Genomic DNA, 19,873 nt, shown 5'->3' with positions numbered 1-19,873 from the left:
CTTTTTTTTTGCTCTTGGACTAAATCAAGACAACAAACATTTTTACAAGTGAAACTTTACAATGCAATTTACTGATGTAATTAAACATAGTACCACTTTGGGCTCAGGATCTGTGAGATATGACGAACACACGTCAGCCATTCACTCACAATTGTTTCCAGCTTTTCCAGCTATTAGCGATTTAGTCCTAAGTGCTTTGGGGGGAAATAAATGGACTTTGGAGTGAATGTATACACTTTTTATGATGTTTGGCAAACATTATGCCCTGAAAAAAGGAAAAAGTTACTATTTTTACACAGCAAAACACTGCTTTATTATTCCGCTACATCTCTGTTAATAAGGCTTAGTGAACTTTTGGACCACAGTGCAGGGCTCAAAGGATGCTTTATTTTAGGTGTTACTCATATTTTTTTCATTCATAAAAATTGTCAAGATAATTTTCCTTCCACTCTTGTAAAGGAAAAAAACAACAGACTATTTCAAATCTGAAGCTTTATTTTTGCTTTCATAACCTTGTGTCCACTTGGTCAGCCTGAGTGCTTCTGCTTACATTCGCAATGAAAACTCAGGGTGTATATTCTGAAATCAGACAGAGATGGTTGGACTTATCTACGCTATAATCCCCACCTTACCCTGGCCCTGCTCTCCCTTTCGACACAGTTCCTCCTGAGAAATCAAACGGAGCTTTGATTGGGTCGCAGACTAAACACATGCTGTTTGAGCAGAAACATTTTGAATGTCAGCATCGCGGGCTACAGAAAGAGCAACAAAGGGGGAGCCTGGGGAGAGGGACCTGGGTGCATGCATATAGAGTTGTATATTTGTGGATGTGTGTGTAACTTTAAGCAGAGTTTCCTGAAGTCGAGGCGAGTGCAGTTTGATCCTGCGCCATGAATGGGCTCGCAGCGCTAATTACAGCCACCTGTATGAGTTTGTGCGTTGGGGGAAAGAGTGTACCATTGTACGTGCACATACATACACGCAGGACTCCAACAAAGACCTAATGTAATGTCATAGTTGGAAGGAGACAGGCCTCCCTTTTCAAGCCCTCAGTGAATAAAACCAGGCCTGGTACGTGTCAAGCTTGTTATATCCACTTTGTCCTTGACCAGTGGCATGTCCGTGTGTGTCTGTGCAACTGTCAGTCAATCAACGGCATCCAGACCTCACCGGAAGATATCCCAAGTTAAAACCAGCAGGGAGAAATTATGAGGAAAGACATTTTTGTTTTTTGATGTTTTTTTTTTCCATATTAAAAATGAACAAAAAAAACTTTCAAAAGACAAATTGTTAAAAATTGCTTTTTAAAACCAAAACATAGTAACGGAACTTAAGTCTGAACTCTGCTCACACACATTTAATGACAGAAGACTGGCTGTAAACCTCTTGATTAAAAAGACCCAAAGCATTTAATCTGGATTAAAATTCATGATTGATTAAATTTTGTCATTTTAAAAACAAACAAAAAAGGCTTTCAAAAGACACATTTTGAACAATTGCCATTTAAAACCAAAACATAGTAAATTGTATTTTAATGACAGAAGATTGTTGGTAAACCTCTTCATTAAAAAGACCCAAGCATATTCTGATCTACCACATACTGAGACTGGAGGAGCCAATTTGGCATAGGTGTCTTGCTCATGGATCAGGGCAAAAATCAAACCAGCCAACCACTGTCTGTGTTAGCTCGTGATTGGCCAAAATTAGTTTAGAAAAATCAATATATCATTGAATAACTAATATCCAGTGTTTGTCAAGGAAGCAGTAAAATCCATGCAGTGCAGTTAAAATGAGGTGTAATGGTGAAAGTATTGAAACTATATAATCACAGCTTGACACATCTGGCCTTCTTGCCTTTCACTCCTCAACAATGTAACAGTCAAAGATCCAAAGAATATATTTGGATTGGGATGAGGGTCAGGCAGTAGTCCGAGTGTGAGAGCGAATAAAAATAATGCCATTGAGAACAGTAAAGCCCCAAAAGTTGCCAGTTCCTCCAGACAAAATCCTGAAAAGTCAAATGCTTCCAGGTAACTAATTCAAGCCAGAGAGCACTGATGTAGCCAAACCTGCTCAGCAATAAAATTTTGTTCCAGGATGTAAAATTTGCCACCACTGCAGGCTGAAAATACTTCCAGACTATTCGCCCAGGGACTTTTATGGATTCACAGTATAGCTGCTCACTATCCCCTTGTCAAACTACTCATCTTCTCATCCAGGAACATCCATCATCACTTAACATGTACTGTCTAGAAAGCGCGACCACAACATTAGCAGATGTTCATGGGGTTGTGGCCAAATAAGCTTAAGTTAATCAGAGAAATGTGTTCCAGTGAAAGGCTTTAAGTGGTTGGTGAGACTTGGACCAAGTTTTGATGAGGTTAAGGATAAAATGGAGACAAGATTGTAAAACGTAAAATATGCTAAAAGTGGGTCTCATAGAGGAATTTGAACTTTGGGTGCCAACAAAAGATTACACACACTGAAAATCAGTGAAGAGATTCACAATCACAAGACATTTACAATTGTGTTCCACTGCTAAGTAGACCACACATGAGTTTGCGCCAAATCAAATAAATGGCTACGTTGAGTAGCATCATGTCAAGGATGTGTGTGTGTGTGTGTGTGTGTGCTTACTACAGATCAACTGACTTTTAATGGCCAATGCTGTTTGTTTACCTTTGTCTTTATTTGCCTCTGATACATTTGCTGATATTTTTGGGCCAATATGTTGATTTAATAATTTTTTCCCAGATTCCTTGATTATAATTTTGTACAAACTCATCCACAATCTTCTTTTACTACAGACTATGAGTCCAGTGTAGACACATTCTTGCAGTACCCTCTTTCAGGAAAAGAGCTTTATGCATATATTTTTAATGCATATTTTTAGGCTGCAAAATAGGGGCCTCTGCTGGAGATTATGACCAATAGCTGATACGCTAAAAATACACTGGTCTATCTCTAGTTTTTACTCTGTGGTAGTAGTTGTGTTATGAGACATCCTTTGTAAAATGCATGTAAATCATTATGAAAAGGACTGCACACTTAACTCCAAAGTAATTTCAGTCTGTGGCCCACTGTTAATCTCTCTTGCCTGGTGAGGTGTATTCATGGTCTATTGTTTGACATAAAGAACAAATGATGTCAGCTACTAAGAGCTACCTGAGCTGTCTGTCCATATTAACTTCAGTTTAATTGTGCAATGGATCGGAAAGCTTTCTGACCCTGGCCCCAGACCTCTTGGGGAGGCAGTGAGGACGGCATATTTTTGCACAAGCGATAAGTAAAGTATCATATTATTCCGTCTTTCAGTGTTTGAGCGAACCCCCAAAAGAGCCCCGCATTGAATTGAGTAACTTAGTGAGAGGAAAGAGAGTTTAAGTGTGTTGCATAAGGCTGACAAAGCACATATCTAATCCCCAATCAATCTCCATCTGATATTATCCAAATACACAAGATGTGATTAACATGCCACGTTTTTATAAGCCGTTTATAAGTACAAATCTGTTTTCCAGAGCTCTGCATCGTCTCAAACCTGGTATATTTACTGATACAGAGGGCGGGTGGGCACGGGCCATTTAGCCTTGGCGGTCACGTTTAGGTTAGCAATGAGGTCTGGGTTTGGTTATGATATGAAAAATGTTGAGAAAACCCTGCTTGTCCAGTGAAGAACATGGTCTTTGTCAAAGCATAAAATATCAACAGAGCAATGAAACAACACACAGGCATGAGGCGAGCCGCTACATACACTGGCTCATAAACGTCACTTTCTGATGGGGTTTATAAGTTCTGAAAACATACAGTTAAGGATCATTTTTCTCTGAGTGCGTATTTATAAAACAAGAGCATCTGGCTTTGTTCACTCTGTTGTTTTAGTCTTCAAAAGTAAAGTAGCTTCATGGCGTTGATTCTGTCTCTTTTGCTAACATCTTTCTCTACACACAAGTGCAGTAGGCTGTGACAGGGCATTCATCCTCACATGTGCGGAACATCTCTCATCCCAGGCCCTGTTTTACATCAGTGTTCACACTTCATCCATGGTGCAGCTGGGTCAAGTGTGGAACACAGACTGAGGTTTACCTTAAATGGAGACAATATGGATGCCACGCAAACACGCAGCTGCACCTCAAGGCCCTGACCAGCACCTGACAGATTAACATCATGGGGGCTATCCACTCAAGGGCATGACTGAGTCACAGGAATTAGGGAATTACTTCATGTCCGCTGCACACCGGGGGGCTCTGAGATCACAAGTGTGAAGTAGTATGTACAGTTTTTCCATGTTTTTATATAATGGTCTATCTATGCTGAATTGTTGAACCACAAGTAGGCCTGTCATGATAACAAATTTTGAAGTGCGATATTGCTGAAGAAAATATAAATGATAAAAAATAATACTGAACCAAACTAATTTATGCCACTGACACAATAACCCAAGAGCAGATTTAAACCACGATTGTAGATTAAACCACAATCTACAGTATTAGAAATAAAACATCAGAATGAAACACTTCACTACTTAGCTTGAATCTGTAATGAGCCATAGAAGTAATTAATTTACGACTTGAATCTTATTGTATAGCCAAAAAATAACCAAAAATGTTCCAGTTGTGGAAAGAAAATGTACACACGATAAATACTGAACCCCAAAAATATTGTTTCAGCTTTCATATATTGAACGACAGGTCTAACCACAAGTTAAACTATCAAGAGGAAATACTATTACAAGTCATTTATGTTGGCAGTGGGATTATTCATGTGTCTCAATTGAAATATATTAAATCTCTGGTCACATCATCAAATTAGATTGGCGACTCAAGTTTCCGCAACTAATTAGGAGGTAAAGACAGATTTGAAATTACTTATAATGGATTTGCGTACACAATCCATCTTAGTATTTTCATGATTGCAAATGGTCATGTGCAACTGTGCATGTGCTGAGCTGTGAACATATGAATGCAATATACTCATCAAAGTCCGGGCCGCCGCTATCTGCTGCCCCCTGTATCATGTAATTGTGCATGTGTGTGTATTTATAAGCATGTTCGTCCAGCTGCTCTGTGTGTAACCCTAGTAAACATCAAGGCAGTGCTTTTGCTTTGCTGAATTAACGAATCTCTCACATCCACAGCCACGCGCCGCCTTTGAAACGCACACCGCCGGCCTCGCCTCGGCACTTTGAACCCTCAATCACCTCCTCCTTGCGCCGCCCCGGCTCTTCTCAGTATCGAATTATTCTTCAGTTAAACATCTACTCATTAGTATGTTGTTAGTGCTCCACGGATTGACCCTCTACTCAAATTACATTACCAAATTCATTTTCACCATTCAGCAAGACGCTCGCAGCTGTTGAAAACCATGGGAGATGCTAAGTTCAGTTTTTTCTTTTTGTATCTCACATCAGTGACCACAACAATAAATTGCATTTTTGGCTGGACAGATTTGGATTATATGTGTAGAATATGTGGAATATAGGCCTGTCACTAAATATCACAGTAAATGATGATAATGGGAAATGAATGCTATGGACTCAATACTCAAATGCAAGATGATCCAAGGAAATCCATTTACAATTTACAATTTTGTTTATTAAAAAAGAGGCCGCTACCAATAAATTATATGGATTCAATGGAAGTTAATGAGTTGACCTTATAAAAAATGCTGATTTGTCCACTCTAGTGCTAAGAAAACATACACGTGATAAATATTAAGAACCAAAGATATTACTATTACATATTCTGTTTTATATCTCATCTACAACAATGAAGTCAAAATAGTAATTATCATGACAGGCTTAGTAGGACAGGGTATATTTGCCATGGGTTTGCTCACAGCACATCTTACCTAGACTTATAATTAATAATAATTATATTGAAGGAAAACAGCGCTGAGCTGAAAAACAACATCCTTTTTCAGAGTAATTACAAACATACAGTGTATTTTATCTACATGCCAAAAGTGGATTCACCTTATGCGGGAAAATGCTTTAGTACTTTATAGCCCTGATGGAATCAATTACACGTAATGATTGTACCTACAGCCAATGTATTCCTAAACTATCTATAGAAAAGGATGCCGCAATATGAAAATAAGTTAACGTTAATAATAACGTTTTTTCTATGGTGATGACAGAGAATGTGACAGTAAGTGTTGGATCTTAGAGGTTTAAACCACAATCATTCTGTCAGCACTGTAATGAGAGAATCCAAATTAAACATGTTAGTTTGTCCTGGGGCGACCCTCTTAGCAACTAACCCTATTTGCCTGTACACAAATGTTCCCTTTTTGCATACATAACTGTTTTTATGAATTATCTCCACAACATGTTTAGATGTCCCGGTGTGCTTGTTTAATTTGGGCTACGTGGTTGTTCTGTCTAACTTCAAAGTAGCTGGCACGCTTTCTACTGCGCGGCTACACGCTGACAGGCTAGTCTTTGATGAACAACTATTTACAACAATGTAAAAACCAAGCAGCTCATCTCCAAGCGCCGCCAGGCAAAGTTTCACCATGACTCACTCGGGTAGCGCTTTGTTTCACGCTTGTTTGTTGTATTGTGTTGATGCCTTCTTTTCTGTGGATTAAAGATAATAAAAGCTTTGTACATAGCACTTTGGAATGCTCTATTCCCGCTTGGCCAGTGCTGATAGTCGTTAATGGAACCTTATTTTTCCGGCCAGGTAGATAATTAAATAAATAACAGCAGTTTTATCTCAACAGGTGCACTGTATGTGTTTGTGCATGTGTAACAAAAAAAATAATTGGCAGTATATAACAGGAAGCTGGTAGAATTAGAAATGCTAGAGGGAAGATTGAGTTAATGAGTGGGATTATGTCATTATTTATACGTCTTTGCTGTTTTAATGGGTTTCTAATGTCTGAGGATCATCTGCCAATAGTGTTCCTGTCAAATTATTTTCTCATCTCACTCTAGCTACATTGTATTTCAGTTATTTTTTTAAGAGCAAAACCAGACACAGAGGCTAACTCTAGATGTCATGGCGTATTACAGTTTACACATTGGCAGAAAGCAAAATGTCAGCTCGTGCGGACTAACTCGCCATAGTGCTAAGCAAACATCATACATATATCATTATAACGGGAGAAATTCAGAAATCTTCTGGTTTGGCCACAATGGCAGTGTGTATGAGTATCAGTTTTCAACATGCTGTCACTTGGATCAAACTCTGGGCTGATAGCACAGGCGCCGTATAACCATCACATTGTTTGTCTAAGAACCATGGGGAAAAACCACCACACGTTTCTTCTAAAAATGCAGCAAAATATATTGTTAATGCATTTGTGTGAAATATAAGGAGAAGGAATGCGGCATTACAAGTGTGCACATGCAGACTCTCACCTGAACAAAACCCAGTCTTATCTCAGTGTCTGGCTATCATTACACTTCACCTATTAAATTGTGTTGTAGTGTAATTTATTAAGTATATTTAGGCCTGTTTGTCTCACATAGTTGCAGTTAATATTTAAACATTTATGAGATAAAAGATTTTTATCAATCTCACGAATATGATATGGCACCAGAGTGGCAGTTGTGTCTATGGCTAACAAAAGGATGTTGTGGTCACATTCTGTTACAGCACCAGCGTTGGGATGTAGAACTATGATAACAACTTTTGATAAGAGCAACAAGTCTTTCCATGTCTGCTGTTGGGAACACATACTATATCTCCGAAGGTTTTTCCATAGCAGTGCAGCGGCCTGTTGTCAGCAAGGTGGGTCTGTGAAAGCCAGATGCAACTGGTGGAATCTGAAGAGTGACACAAAGACACTGAAGGGGAATCTGTGAGCATAATTCCCTCTTCACGTCATCATTAAGACTTCAAAGCAGGGTGCAGGCCGATACAGGGCTTTTCAGCACTGACACAAATGCATTCTTATGGAGAAGAGTAACGAATGAGAGAATAACAGCAGAATAAAGGAGGGGGAGGAGGGACATTGCGTGTTAAAGAACCAGTCTTTGGCTTTGATGATGGAGCAAGAGTGAAGCGGCGAGGAGCAGACAAAAGTTTCTAAAACTTCAAAAGAAGCCTTTTTGTGGCGCAGGTCCGCTCTCTCATTCTGCTGGATTCGTCCTTTCTTTTCTCTCTGTCCTCTCTTCAAACATGTCTTTCCTAATTGCCAGCCCTGCTCTGCCCTTCACAGACTCTCCACTCCTCTCCAGGTCTTTCAGCGGGGGGCTGGCTACAGTGGGACGGCCTAATAACCCGCTCTGAGTGGGACAATGGTGCCTGCGGGGCCAGCGACAAATCCCAGCCCTAATGAGAAAAGGCTCCTTGAGTGAACAAGCAGCTCTGTCAATGGATTGCTCTGACAGACTTAGAGCCAGGGGGTGGGGCTGGGCTGTACTGTGGGTTTTTGGTAGTAAGCCCCGGGTGCACTGGCCCATGTACGCATGTGATCAAGACATACTGTACAGTGATAAAACAACATTGGGCCATGAGATAAAAGATGAAAAAGGCATGCAGATCAAAGAAGTATGTTTAGCATTGTGTGTGAAGCAAAGCGTGTGCTTGCCTGTGTGCGCACTCACCTCCTAAGGGGAACAATAGTGAACACCACTAATCCTACACAGCATATAATGGCCCCTAAGCTGTCTATTGAGCAGTACATAGCTCCCCTGCTAACTGCTGTGATCACACACAAATGTGCAGGCTCGCTCATTCAGACTCTCTTCCTTCCACTTTCACTTTAAATACTTTGATTTCATGATTTCTGAAACATTTGTATTGCTCTGTTTTAGCCTGTTCATTTAATTATGAATATTTTAGGTGGAAAAAAATCGCAGCCATTATACCTAAAGATAATTTAAAACTATAACAAATCTCGCTGCTATACTATAACAGATAAATAGCCTTTTAATATGAGTAGTATATTTTCACAATTCACATCTGTACTCATCGGTAATTAACTCCCTTCCACATTCTTGTCCCATTCCCAGCATTTTAAGCAGCAGTGTTGGTCACTGCACTGATTGGGTTTTGGAGAAGTAGAGGTAGAGTAGGACTAAGCCATTGATGTAATCTATTGTACGTGCCAGTAGATGCTCATGCCCATTGCATTTACATGTCGTTAGTGTGGGTTTGTTAGAAGCAGGTGGAGTCAGTGTGCATTGTGTCTTATTCACATTTCTCTAACAACTGTTGAAGCCTTTTGTTGACCCCTTGAGACCTGTTTCTACCCACATATTTAACAAAAGCTATTGATGAGCAAGAAAAATGTTTAAAATGTAATTTCTACTTTGAATAAGCAATAGCTAGGAATCTTACCCAATAATTCTTTTTGTATTTCTTCTAAAAGAAATTGAGATTCTAACTTCAATCTCAGAATTAATGGTAAAGGGGGATCCAAAATTCAGCGTACAACTGTAATAATAATTAGTTATCTTAATTGTTAACAGTAGATAAACAATCCAATGACTTTCTGTCCCATTTAGGGCTTTATTTTCCCTCACTTTCTTCTTTTGTGGTTTGCCAGATTAAACATTGGCTCATTGTGTCTCATATCTCTTCTGCTTATACCAATCCCTCTGCACACCACCACCTCATGTCTCTCTTATTTTATTGCTGTTGGTCACACACTGAGCAGCTAGCCCCTAATTACGTTAAACAAACTGGAAAGCATGCATCACCTTTAAGCTCACTGTCTTGAACATAGTCTTTCATTGAACCTTAATTTTAAAGCAATGATTTTAGTCAAATTGCCCAAATTGAAAGTTGCTGGACTTGTTATCTGCCCACCGGGCCAAAAAACACACAGAATATCATGGCCGTAGGAAGCATGAGAGCTGTGATTGCTGCAGCACCCCCTAGTGGCGAGAGAGAGATTTTTTTAAATTGTTAAAACATTTTGCACAATTTATAAATTCTTTATGAATATTTTGGGAAATGATTTTGACACATGCAGGCTATTATGTGCATTAAGATTTTAATATAATCGTTCTTAAGCCTAAACATGCAGGTTTACGAAAGTTACGTTCTCAATGTCAGGTTTCCCTCTTGCTAGCTCGCTAGCTAGCTAGCTTCACAGCATCCCTTGTTAAAAATTACTTCCAGCGTCCCTGCAGAATATAAAGGAAGACCTCATTCTAGGCCTAAGCTTGCCATAGAGCCATGGACTAAAACAATATCTTTTTTGGACTTTGTTAGCAGCTGACAGACGATATGAAGGGAATTTCCGACCACAATCATAATTTATGTGAAATGATACAAAATGTGAATTATCTCAACTGTCTTATATGGATTGCATTACAAAGCAGTCACCCTGGAGACAGAGTAAGGGTTCATCAAAAAGTCATTTGGAGAAGCTACTTTTGATTTGAGGTGGATTGGGTCCCACACGATGACTGACAGATGGCATGGAGTGGAGAAAGTGCAGACGAAGCTAGCAGAAGGTCTTTAAGGCCCATTAAGGTCTAGGAGAGCTTGACTTGGCATGGTCCCATGAGCTGTGGGCCATATTGACTTACTGGCACACACATGCACAAATGTCAATGGAGCATGAAGCCAAGCAAGGGAGGAAAAGGAACCAGGAGACCTTTAAGAAGAAAAACACCATCAGAGAGAGGGGAAGTAGCTGCAACAGACAAAGAGACAAAGTAAGTGGGGACTGAGGATTCTGGGTTCAAGTACCAGCTTGGGTCAATCGGCTCCATTTTACTCACCTCTCAAATCTCTAATTTCTGTAAATGAACTTAGAAATGGCTTCAAATACATTAAATACCAACAAAGTGGACAATTTGTCTTTTCTTTTTGTATAAATTTTGCGTCATTAAACAAAGCAGGAAAGACTACTTCATATGGTGATGCAAAGTTATAAATACAAAACAGAACACAATATCTACACCAGGGAAATAAATATACAATACAAATACAAGTGGTACACAGAGACGTTCATATTTGGAGACCTGTGTTTCAGAGATTTAAAATTCCCTAGTCTGAATTTTCCTACACCTCATACTCCGATGTGTCTACAACCTTTCTGTCTTCTTTACTGAAGGTGCAATTGGGCAGAACGAGAGGATGTGGGACAGACAGCCATGAAATGGAGGCTTGGGCCCCTGAGGAGAGGGTGCCCTTTGTCAATCTGTGCATCTTCCTCCACATCTGTCTTCTGTGAACCATTACTACTATTACTGTGTTACTGTTTTGATACTAATATGGACATATAGTGAAGAATATATGGACTTAGAAGATGTTTTTCTTACTTCTTTGGTGGAAAACAGCTTGAAACCTGACTCCAGTTTTACTCCTTCCATATGTATCTAAGGTTATAGTAACTGGACGTGCCCGGTCTCACACACACCAGCATGTTTACATCTGCCTTTTCAATAGTGCCACCATGATATCCGGAGCCAAAGTTGTGTCTGGACCCAGCGACCAAAGCAAAGCAGGACATCTGATAAAGTACAGTTTAAGGAACCAGGAACAAGACTTCTTTCAAATATCATTCTTATTTCCTGCACCTGTTTAGAGTCAGAGTTTCTGACTGAAGTGACTGGAGTGACTGTCCCACCACTGGTATGTGGTTCTAGTTAGTGCACATTTGGGAGAGAAGGAAATATGATGTGGCATTTACAATATTCTTTGGCACTGCTCTGCTAACCGAAATACTCACTGAAAAATGTAATGACTAAAACATACTGTATATCAATAGAATTCATTTTATAAAGGGAAAATAAGTTACTTGAATCTTCAAGTTTTTCTTTCATATATTTGAGGTACTGGCAACCAAAGCAGAAAAATGCAATGTTGTTTCAGAAGAGACATTGAAACTCATGGAATTCATTCATGCATTTGAACTTCCCATTATGTAATCATTCAACTACAGTGCCACAGTAAATACAAGCAGATACTGAACTGAAATCTGAAGGGAATTGAACTGCCAACCTTGATGTTACTGGCCAATCCACTGTCTGGGCCATGAGGAGAGTGTTGTAGTTTTTGGCAAAGGGATATAAGACAGCAAAAATATAATGTGATTTTATAATGTTGTAGTTATTTTTGGTTAAATACTGATTTATGATGTATATGAAACTTAAAATTATCTTATAAAACATTTCAAGTTTTGCTTAAAAAGGTGGTAAACAAAGGTGACCGAACAGCTCTCAGCAAGCTTAACAAATCTTTATGTAATTCAGCACTGGCCTATATTTAGCAAATGTTTATCTCAAAACCGCATTTGACAGAGCCAGACTAAACAGACAAAAGTTAGTGAGTGTTTTGATGAAAAGTCATGTTAATTCCTGTTACAGTAAAATGCTCAAGTCTTCAAAATTCTTAAATAAATTCTTTAAGAATGAACAAACAGCAAATAAATGTTCTAAATATGACACTTCACTCTTCAGTCCAAAGTCAACAATGTGTAGGTAGGCCTAAACCACCCGTGATTTGTAGGTTACACGTCCAAATAACATTGTTTTTATGTTCTGTAAATTATGACTTGGACCCCCCGAAAACATCCCCCGTGAGGCCTCCAACCGTCAGCGAAACATCAACCGAGCGGTGCCTCCAACCCGTGGAGATACAGCGCCGGCTTCACCCTATGCATTTTTCTGCCATTAGTGAAAAAATACTGCGTGAAACTTGAGCCGGAGGAGAGCTTAAATCTGCAACACACACACAGCGGATTCAAAACTGCGTGGCATTTACCGCTGCGCTGGACGTCTCCGAGTACATGTGTGAGAAAGAGTTATTTGAGATTTTTAAGGGGCCAATCGCACACTCTTGTTCGTATGACTCATAGCAATTAACTGTGGAACCTTGGCCACCTTTACATCCTCTCCAGACCCAGCACCAGATATCTCAATTAAAAACCCGGACATTTGAGAAGCCAGAAACACAGACCTGCAGAGATGATGTAGGTCTGCAACCGGAGCTGGTGCGTTTTTGGGCCCGGAAGACAGCTGCAGTTGCATACACAGTCAGTTAAATGGAGTAAGTGCAGAGCCTGGTTTTGGCTTTCAAAGAATAACTCACTGCAAATTTCAAACATAAGAATGAATTGTATATTTTGACTTAGGTTCTGTATGATGTCAGTGTGTTAGAAGAACGCACAGGTTATTGAAATTCCATCATGATTGGACCGGCAGGGAACAGCATAGCAAAATATGGGACTTGCAAACTTGCAGCTCAAGACACACGATTTTAAGAATATTGCATAGATAAACATTTTTTTTAATTAACAGCGCAATGAAGTGATATTTCTGCCCTTACATCCTATTTACATTTTGTAACAAAGACAACAGGTCATTTGTGATATAACACCACCTGAATATCAGATAAACATCGATATATGAATTTTATATTGCCGACTCCTTGTTGTTAAACTGAACCAAAGTTACCACATGTCAAAATGGGCTTACATGACTCTTGCTTACGGAGGCTCTTATCTGAATAATCCGGAAAGTCTTCACAAGCCAAAAGCTGCTGTTCCATCTTGCCATTTTCTTATGTCAACACTTACTACAAATCTTGATCAACACAAATCATGTACAAGATCATTTATTTAAACATCCACTACTTCAGGTTTGATCTCTTTGCTTTGTTCCCCAATTATGAACAGATGTCAGGCGCTACGACTGAACTTTTGAATCAACACAAATGAATGCAACGCCTGTCTTAAAAAACATCAGCCTGTATTGATGAAAACAACATTAGCCTCAGATGCACACCGTCAAAGCCATGCGGCCTTTGATATGAGCTCACTACACTAAACCGCTTCCTTCCTCCACAACTTCCCTGCCCTGCTCCAGACACGCTCCCTTTGTCATCACATCTGCTTCGGACTATAAATCTTGTATCATTCACTCACATAAAGCTTGTTGGAAAATCAAACAGCTTAGACAAAGAAGTCAATAGAGAGAAGAAGAATAAGGAAGAGAATTTTTGCTGGCACCTCGTTTCTGAAGGACAGTGTTAGCCATACGGATTTTACAGTGGTCTCGTAAATCAGTGCACACCAGTGTGTCTGATCTGTTGCAGTAGCTGGAGTTGGTTTAATATTAAAAACTTTAAAAGGTTTTGGCCCCCGAAAAGTACTCTTGTCTTTGTCAGTTTTGGTCTGTCCTAACTACAACACTTGTTTAAAACATGCTCAGTACTTTGCTGTTGCTAGGGGTCTATTGTTTTCAGTTAGCAACAAAGTTTTAGGAGGAGATGCCATTCCTCTTACCTGGACCATGTCAAATCAACTCAAGAGGAGTTAAAATAATAGAATAAAAACATGTCTTAATTGGGCAATGCTCTCACGGACTTGAGGTCGGAAACAAGACAAGCTGAACGCTTGCCAATCAATACACTCAAAAAACAGAAATATTTAAGGAATCTGGCAAAACCCTCCACCGCATGGCACCGTTGCAGGGAACACATGCATTTTGTGGCCATCAAGTACTATTACTTCAGGGAGAATGCTGGGAAACTGTAAAAATATTGATACAAATTAAAGCGTGGTAGGGAAAGCTGAGCCAGGAGGGCGAGGAAAGCAGGAATGAGGTCGAGATTGAGCGCTAATAGGAAAAAGGTGTTAAAGATACGTGGGGTTTGAAAATGAGAATGAGGGACAATACAATGCAGGTGTAGCCTCATTACTGTGAAATGGAGCGGTCAGTGAATAATCAGCACAGGACCACACAGGAGATGAAAGAGTGGACGATGAGGACAGACCAATGCGAGTGGGGCGGCGGTAAACAAGACCATGATGTATGATGAGTTACCGCAGAGGAAAGAGGGAGCAGTGTTTCCATGTTAGAGACAACTGGACACATGCCGTCACTCATTCCCACCATGCTTTCACCATCATTGTGCATGCAGACCACTTCAGCTATGAAAACACCGCCCCCACGCTAATTGTCTCCCAAACAAGATGCTGCAGAATAACTACACAGAGGTCATCTTTTCAAATTGAAACATTTAGGGGTTGTGGCTTATCTGTCTCATTTTTACTCCAAAGGGAAGAAAACAAAAATGTTAATTAATTAATATATAAATTAGATGATTCTGTGATTCTATGAAATTTCAGAATTCTAAATGTGTGTTATTAAAACCTATATATATATTATACCTATATTAAATCTATATTAAAACCTGTAGGATGTGGTCAAAAAGTAAAAAATGGTCTTAAGTAACACGTGTACAGTACACTTTCTGTAGAAATAACCTTGACAGATCAGTGATTATGTTTAGTATGAACAAAATCAATGAATGCATTTGCACAGTACAATTAGAGATTTAGCTGAACTGAACTCCAAGTCCTGTGCCTCCTCTGCGGGTTTCCCCAGTCCATTGTTTTCACAGCATATGTATGTGTGTAAATGCAAATGTGTGTGAATGAAGGAGGCCCAGAGAAGGGGGTGCGGCAGCTGTCTGCCTGGATGACCTCAACGGCAGCTGTTGCCCCCCACTCCCCTGCCCTCCTGATGCCAGCGCGCCTTTGAAGTGAGGCTCAGCACCGATGCAGTTTTGGATCACATACCGATAATGATTACTGAAGAGTCAGACAACTGTCCTTTTCATTTCCAATTGGTCTATTTGTCCCAGCAAATTCTTACAAAAATATTACTGTGACTGCATCTTGGATATGAACCAGAATACAAGTGAAAAGCAGCTGTGAAGCCTTTCCATGCTGTAAACCAGATACAGTGAATGAATAATGATGATAGGTAAATATCGTTAAGTTTTTAAGTACAAGTATCCTTTAATTATTGTGTGAAAAAAGTACTAAACAAGTGGGCAACACATACCACTCCACAATTTTGAATAATATTGCCGGTACACATTTAGTACAGTGGCGGGCAGTGCAGATCAGAAGGCTGTTACTCGCGCTACTCTTTGAAGAGCCGATGGCGGGCAGGGAGAGATGCTTTAGTCAGATTCTCTGGAACGCTGCACAGCCTTAATCTGTCTTTTGGCATCCAGTCGACCGACTGAAATCTGACACACACAGAGGCAAGGTGGCATGTGCACAAACACATGGAAAACCACACACACTCCGCTGTGGAGGCCTTAGGGAGCAGACAGTCACTGACACACGTTCGTCTCTCCAGGTATTTTGTTTACATGGGTAAGAGTGAAGGAAAGCAGCTACGTATAAAAAGCTAGGATGGAAAAAATGCACCCGTATTTGAAAAACAAAGTAGTGAGGGGTCCAAAGGGCTGCACACTAAAGTGGTACAACTAACACATGATGAATGGACCCAATAAAAATAGACTAAACACTGATAAGCTTGAAGTTCCACATTCTTACTTAAAACGAGCATAACAAAAACAGTTGTGATCTAAACATCTGGATAGTAGCAGTAGACAAAACTGAAAGGACCTTTTATTGTGTTCAGTAAATCAACTCTCAGTCTTCTAATCTTCCAACTATCTAAGTAAACTGGAGGAAAAGGGCTGTTGTTGCACATGTTTAGATTTATTTCAAGTTGACATATTCCATTTAACCTACCTATAACAATGAGTGTGTAGTTGATGTTGACACTTCCGAAGCCATTGGTGGCTTTGCAGATGTACGTTCCAGCATCTTCAGTCTCCACCTCTTTGATGCGCAGACCCTGCTGTAACACTCGGAAGCGTGTCCAGCCACTGTGGATGTTACGGCCGTCTTTGGTCCACATGATGAGGGGCGGGGGATCTCCCTCCACAGGACATGGCAGCTTCATCGTGCGGCCCAGACGAATGCTCTGCCGATGGGCTACTCGCTCTGAGACTCTGGGGGGACCTATAACACGAGATGCAAAAAATTTGTCATTTCTATATAAAATGTCTGATCAGCTTTTTCATTAAGGCTTTAAAACCAATTTTGATTGTGTTATCAACTAATCTCAGTGACTGTAAATGGCTGGCATACACGGACTATGAGCAGTCAGCATGATACAGGGTCTTCACATATATTCAACAGATTAACTGATGCACCAACAATAATACGGTGAGACAGGACAGATTTCTACTTTGGTAACATTGTATACAATATATGATTTGTATAATTTTATATAAAGTTTTGCAAGGGGAAATATGCAACTTAAAGTTCTCATAATGTTACCTATCTCATGTGCAGCATTGTCTCCACAGAGTGCTAAAGCAAGCTAGAGTTGTAGGATCAAATTCCTATTGGTCTCTCAAGTCAATTCACCCAGGATACAAAGGTTAATTGTGTAGTTCCAGACCACTGACTTCTACACAAAGTCATCTTGTGGTCACGTCTTCACTTTGACAAACTTTATATTGTTCCCACTGGCTTATTATCAGCCGAGATGTCATGTCGAGTCAGAAAATCAGGTGTGACCCGGATCGCTCGGTAGCTGCTGTACTGTGAAACCTCACACTACAAAAACAGGAGACGGGAAAGCTGACTGATTGACTGGGAAAGGTGGGAGGAAATTGGACCGTGATGGTGAGAAGTAGGGGGGTATCAGGCGGAGTTCACACTGAGATAAGAAAAAGTATTGGAGAAGCATGAACAAAGAATGTGCATCATACAGTAATGGAAATTTGGAGAGAACTGAACCAAGAGGGTAATGAGCCAAATTAAACTATGGTGTTTGCCTATTAAAGGTGCATTGTGTTTTTCCGGTGGAGGGTTTGTCAAATACTTTTCTCCATGGAGATGCTATTGCTTCATCTGGTATGTTTCACAGTATGATATTAAACTTTTCTATCTTCATGGAGATCAAGTTACAGGTCAGATCTGTGGAGAGGCAACTCCGCTGACAGTCAGAATGCCTGTTTTTCTAGGCATTTTTGAGCTATGAAAACCATTGAATAAAAATATAAGGTAGAGCTGTTTAATGTCATAATGTGGAAAATTCCAAGCAGAGCAGTGCCATAGAAACAAAGGTAAGGGACACCCAACAAAAAGTTACAGAGTTTGCTTTAAAAATGTGGGGTTAATCAACATTATAAACACGTCTTATGGGCAGTACAATATGTCCAGAGAAAAAAACTAAAAGCAAGGCTATGGAAATAGTGGATAAACAAGCTTGTATCAGGTCATGTCCTCAAAAAGTTGAGATTAGGATGCATGGGGTTGTTGTGTATTTGCTAAATTCAACAGAGGATATATAAATAAATAGACAAGTTATGGATACTGTGGTTATGTTGAAATGATTCTAGTGTCAGTCTGCGGTAATCCTTTTTTTAACATATAGACCCTCTCCAAAGAAGATTGCAACACAGTAATTTCAGCTCCCCAGACGGATTTATAAATGAGGTTAAATACACGGTAAATACATCCTGTAGAATATAAAACGTTACAGTAGTCTTGTACTATTTGCAGTCCTGGCAGCCCTTGTTTTAACAGGGGAGCGGGAGGTGGACACAATGATGGATGGAAGAAGGTGAAATGTGTGAAAAAGACATTAGTCACGCAGAGGTATTCACTGGGCCTCCCTCTCTCCCCGTCCTCTACTCCTCTTCTCTCTCTCCTTTCTTTTTTCTCTCCCCTCTCCAGTCCTCCCTGTTCAAAGTCCTGCGGAGTGCGTTCACTTGGTAGTATGGCTTTCTCATCAGACACAGACAGCTCTTTTTTGCTGTGTCTTTACTACTATGTCTCACTCTTTATGACCCATATTCAGTCCACTTTTAAAGATACATCCTTCTTCCACTAAAAACCCTAGACCACTTTTTTTTAACCTGTCTTGGTTTTATCATCAGTTTTGACTTTTGCATTTAGCTATAAATGGCTTTTACAAGTCAAAGATGTACCCAGACCTGAATTTGATAAATGCTCTAACTATATCAAATGTGCAGAAGTGAGGGATCTGCTACCATGGAAAAGTTTTTTCTTTTCTGACTTTCTTCTGCAGTATGGGATTAAACTCAGTTACAAGTGTTTTGATTGTTTAAAAATGTAGAAAAACAGACTATCTTACATGCAGTTGGCAAACAATCCACCAGAAATGTTACAAAATGCATCATTAAACCATATTTAAATCATGCTTTTAATATATTTAGCTTATAAATTTTTGTTACCCCATTTGTGGCTGAAATTCTCCTATCCTCCAATGATATTATCACAATTGGTTCATGAAAATATAGTTTTATCAAATGATCTCTGATCTTATACTCTTAGACTATGATCAAAATAATTCAAACCTGCATGAATCAATGGTGAAGGCAAACCCTACTTTTAAAATGCTGGTTCAAATGGAAAGTACAGCCATTGTTTGTTGAAGGTTCACATTTTCTATAAGGTCAAGTTGACACCAGTTAGCAGCCACCAGCTCCCCTCTGTTGATCCTACCTATACAAATGCAGAAAACATCCTGCAATGAAAATCATCTCCAAAAGCACATCCTGTTTTTATCATTGAGGCTGTAATTTCTTTTCCCTAACACAATAATTCCTCCTACTTTCCTGGCATGCACTGTTCGGCTCTACCTTAAGTGTTCCCAGTTCCACTACCCCCTGCCCGATCCCTTTCCTTGTCGTCACTTTTCCCCTTCATTCTCTGCCTCTCCTTTTGCTCAGCTCTTACTCCCTTCTTTGCCCTGTTCAAAAAGTCATCCCCAGAGGATGGCCGGAGCGAGACCTCTGACTGAACTTCTAACCATTCAAACAGTTAACCTCTCCTACGCCTCCCTGCTCCACAGTTTCCTCCTCTCCTCCCTCCTCACTCCTGGGCTTATGACCTTCACAATGTCTTTTAAAATCTCTCTCTCGGGGCTGAAACAAAAGTCGACGAAAAATATTCTTGTCTTTCATGAGTGTTTATGACTTTCAATTTGCTTGGTAAGTTGTTGGTTAGTAAAAATGGTATCAAGATCCTAATCAATACCTAAACTAGTATTAAATAACTAGGATATTCATTTCAACAAGTGTCAATACTGAAAGAATTCCTATAACTAAGATAGAATTTG

The 19,873-nt window shown here is 39.8% G+C and overlaps 1 protein-coding gene across 1 annotated transcript in view; it reads right to left on the bottom strand.

Annotated features, from left to right (window-relative positions):
• Positions 1-19,873, bottom strand: part of fgfrl1a (fibroblast growth factor receptor like 1a) — a 50,041-nt gene that overhangs the window by 13,355 nt on the left and 16,813 nt on the right. The window contains exon 3 of the mRNA XM_020923464.2: positions 16,465-16,737. Within this exon, the coding sequence (XP_020779123.1) occupies positions 16,465-16,737 (273 nt within the window). The remainder of the gene's footprint in view (positions 1-16,464; positions 16,738-19,873) is intronic.

Source organism: Boleophthalmus pectinirostris, unplaced genomic scaffold, assembly GCF_026225935.1.
Source record: "Boleophthalmus pectinirostris isolate CB_2022bp ecotype Guang Dong unplaced genomic scaffold, ASM2622593v1 HiC_scaffold_23, whole genome shotgun sequence".
Lineage (NCBI taxonomy): Eukaryota > Metazoa > Chordata > Actinopteri > Gobiiformes > Gobiidae > Boleophthalmus > Boleophthalmus pectinirostris.
This window is presented reverse-complemented; position numbering and strand designations above follow the sequence as displayed.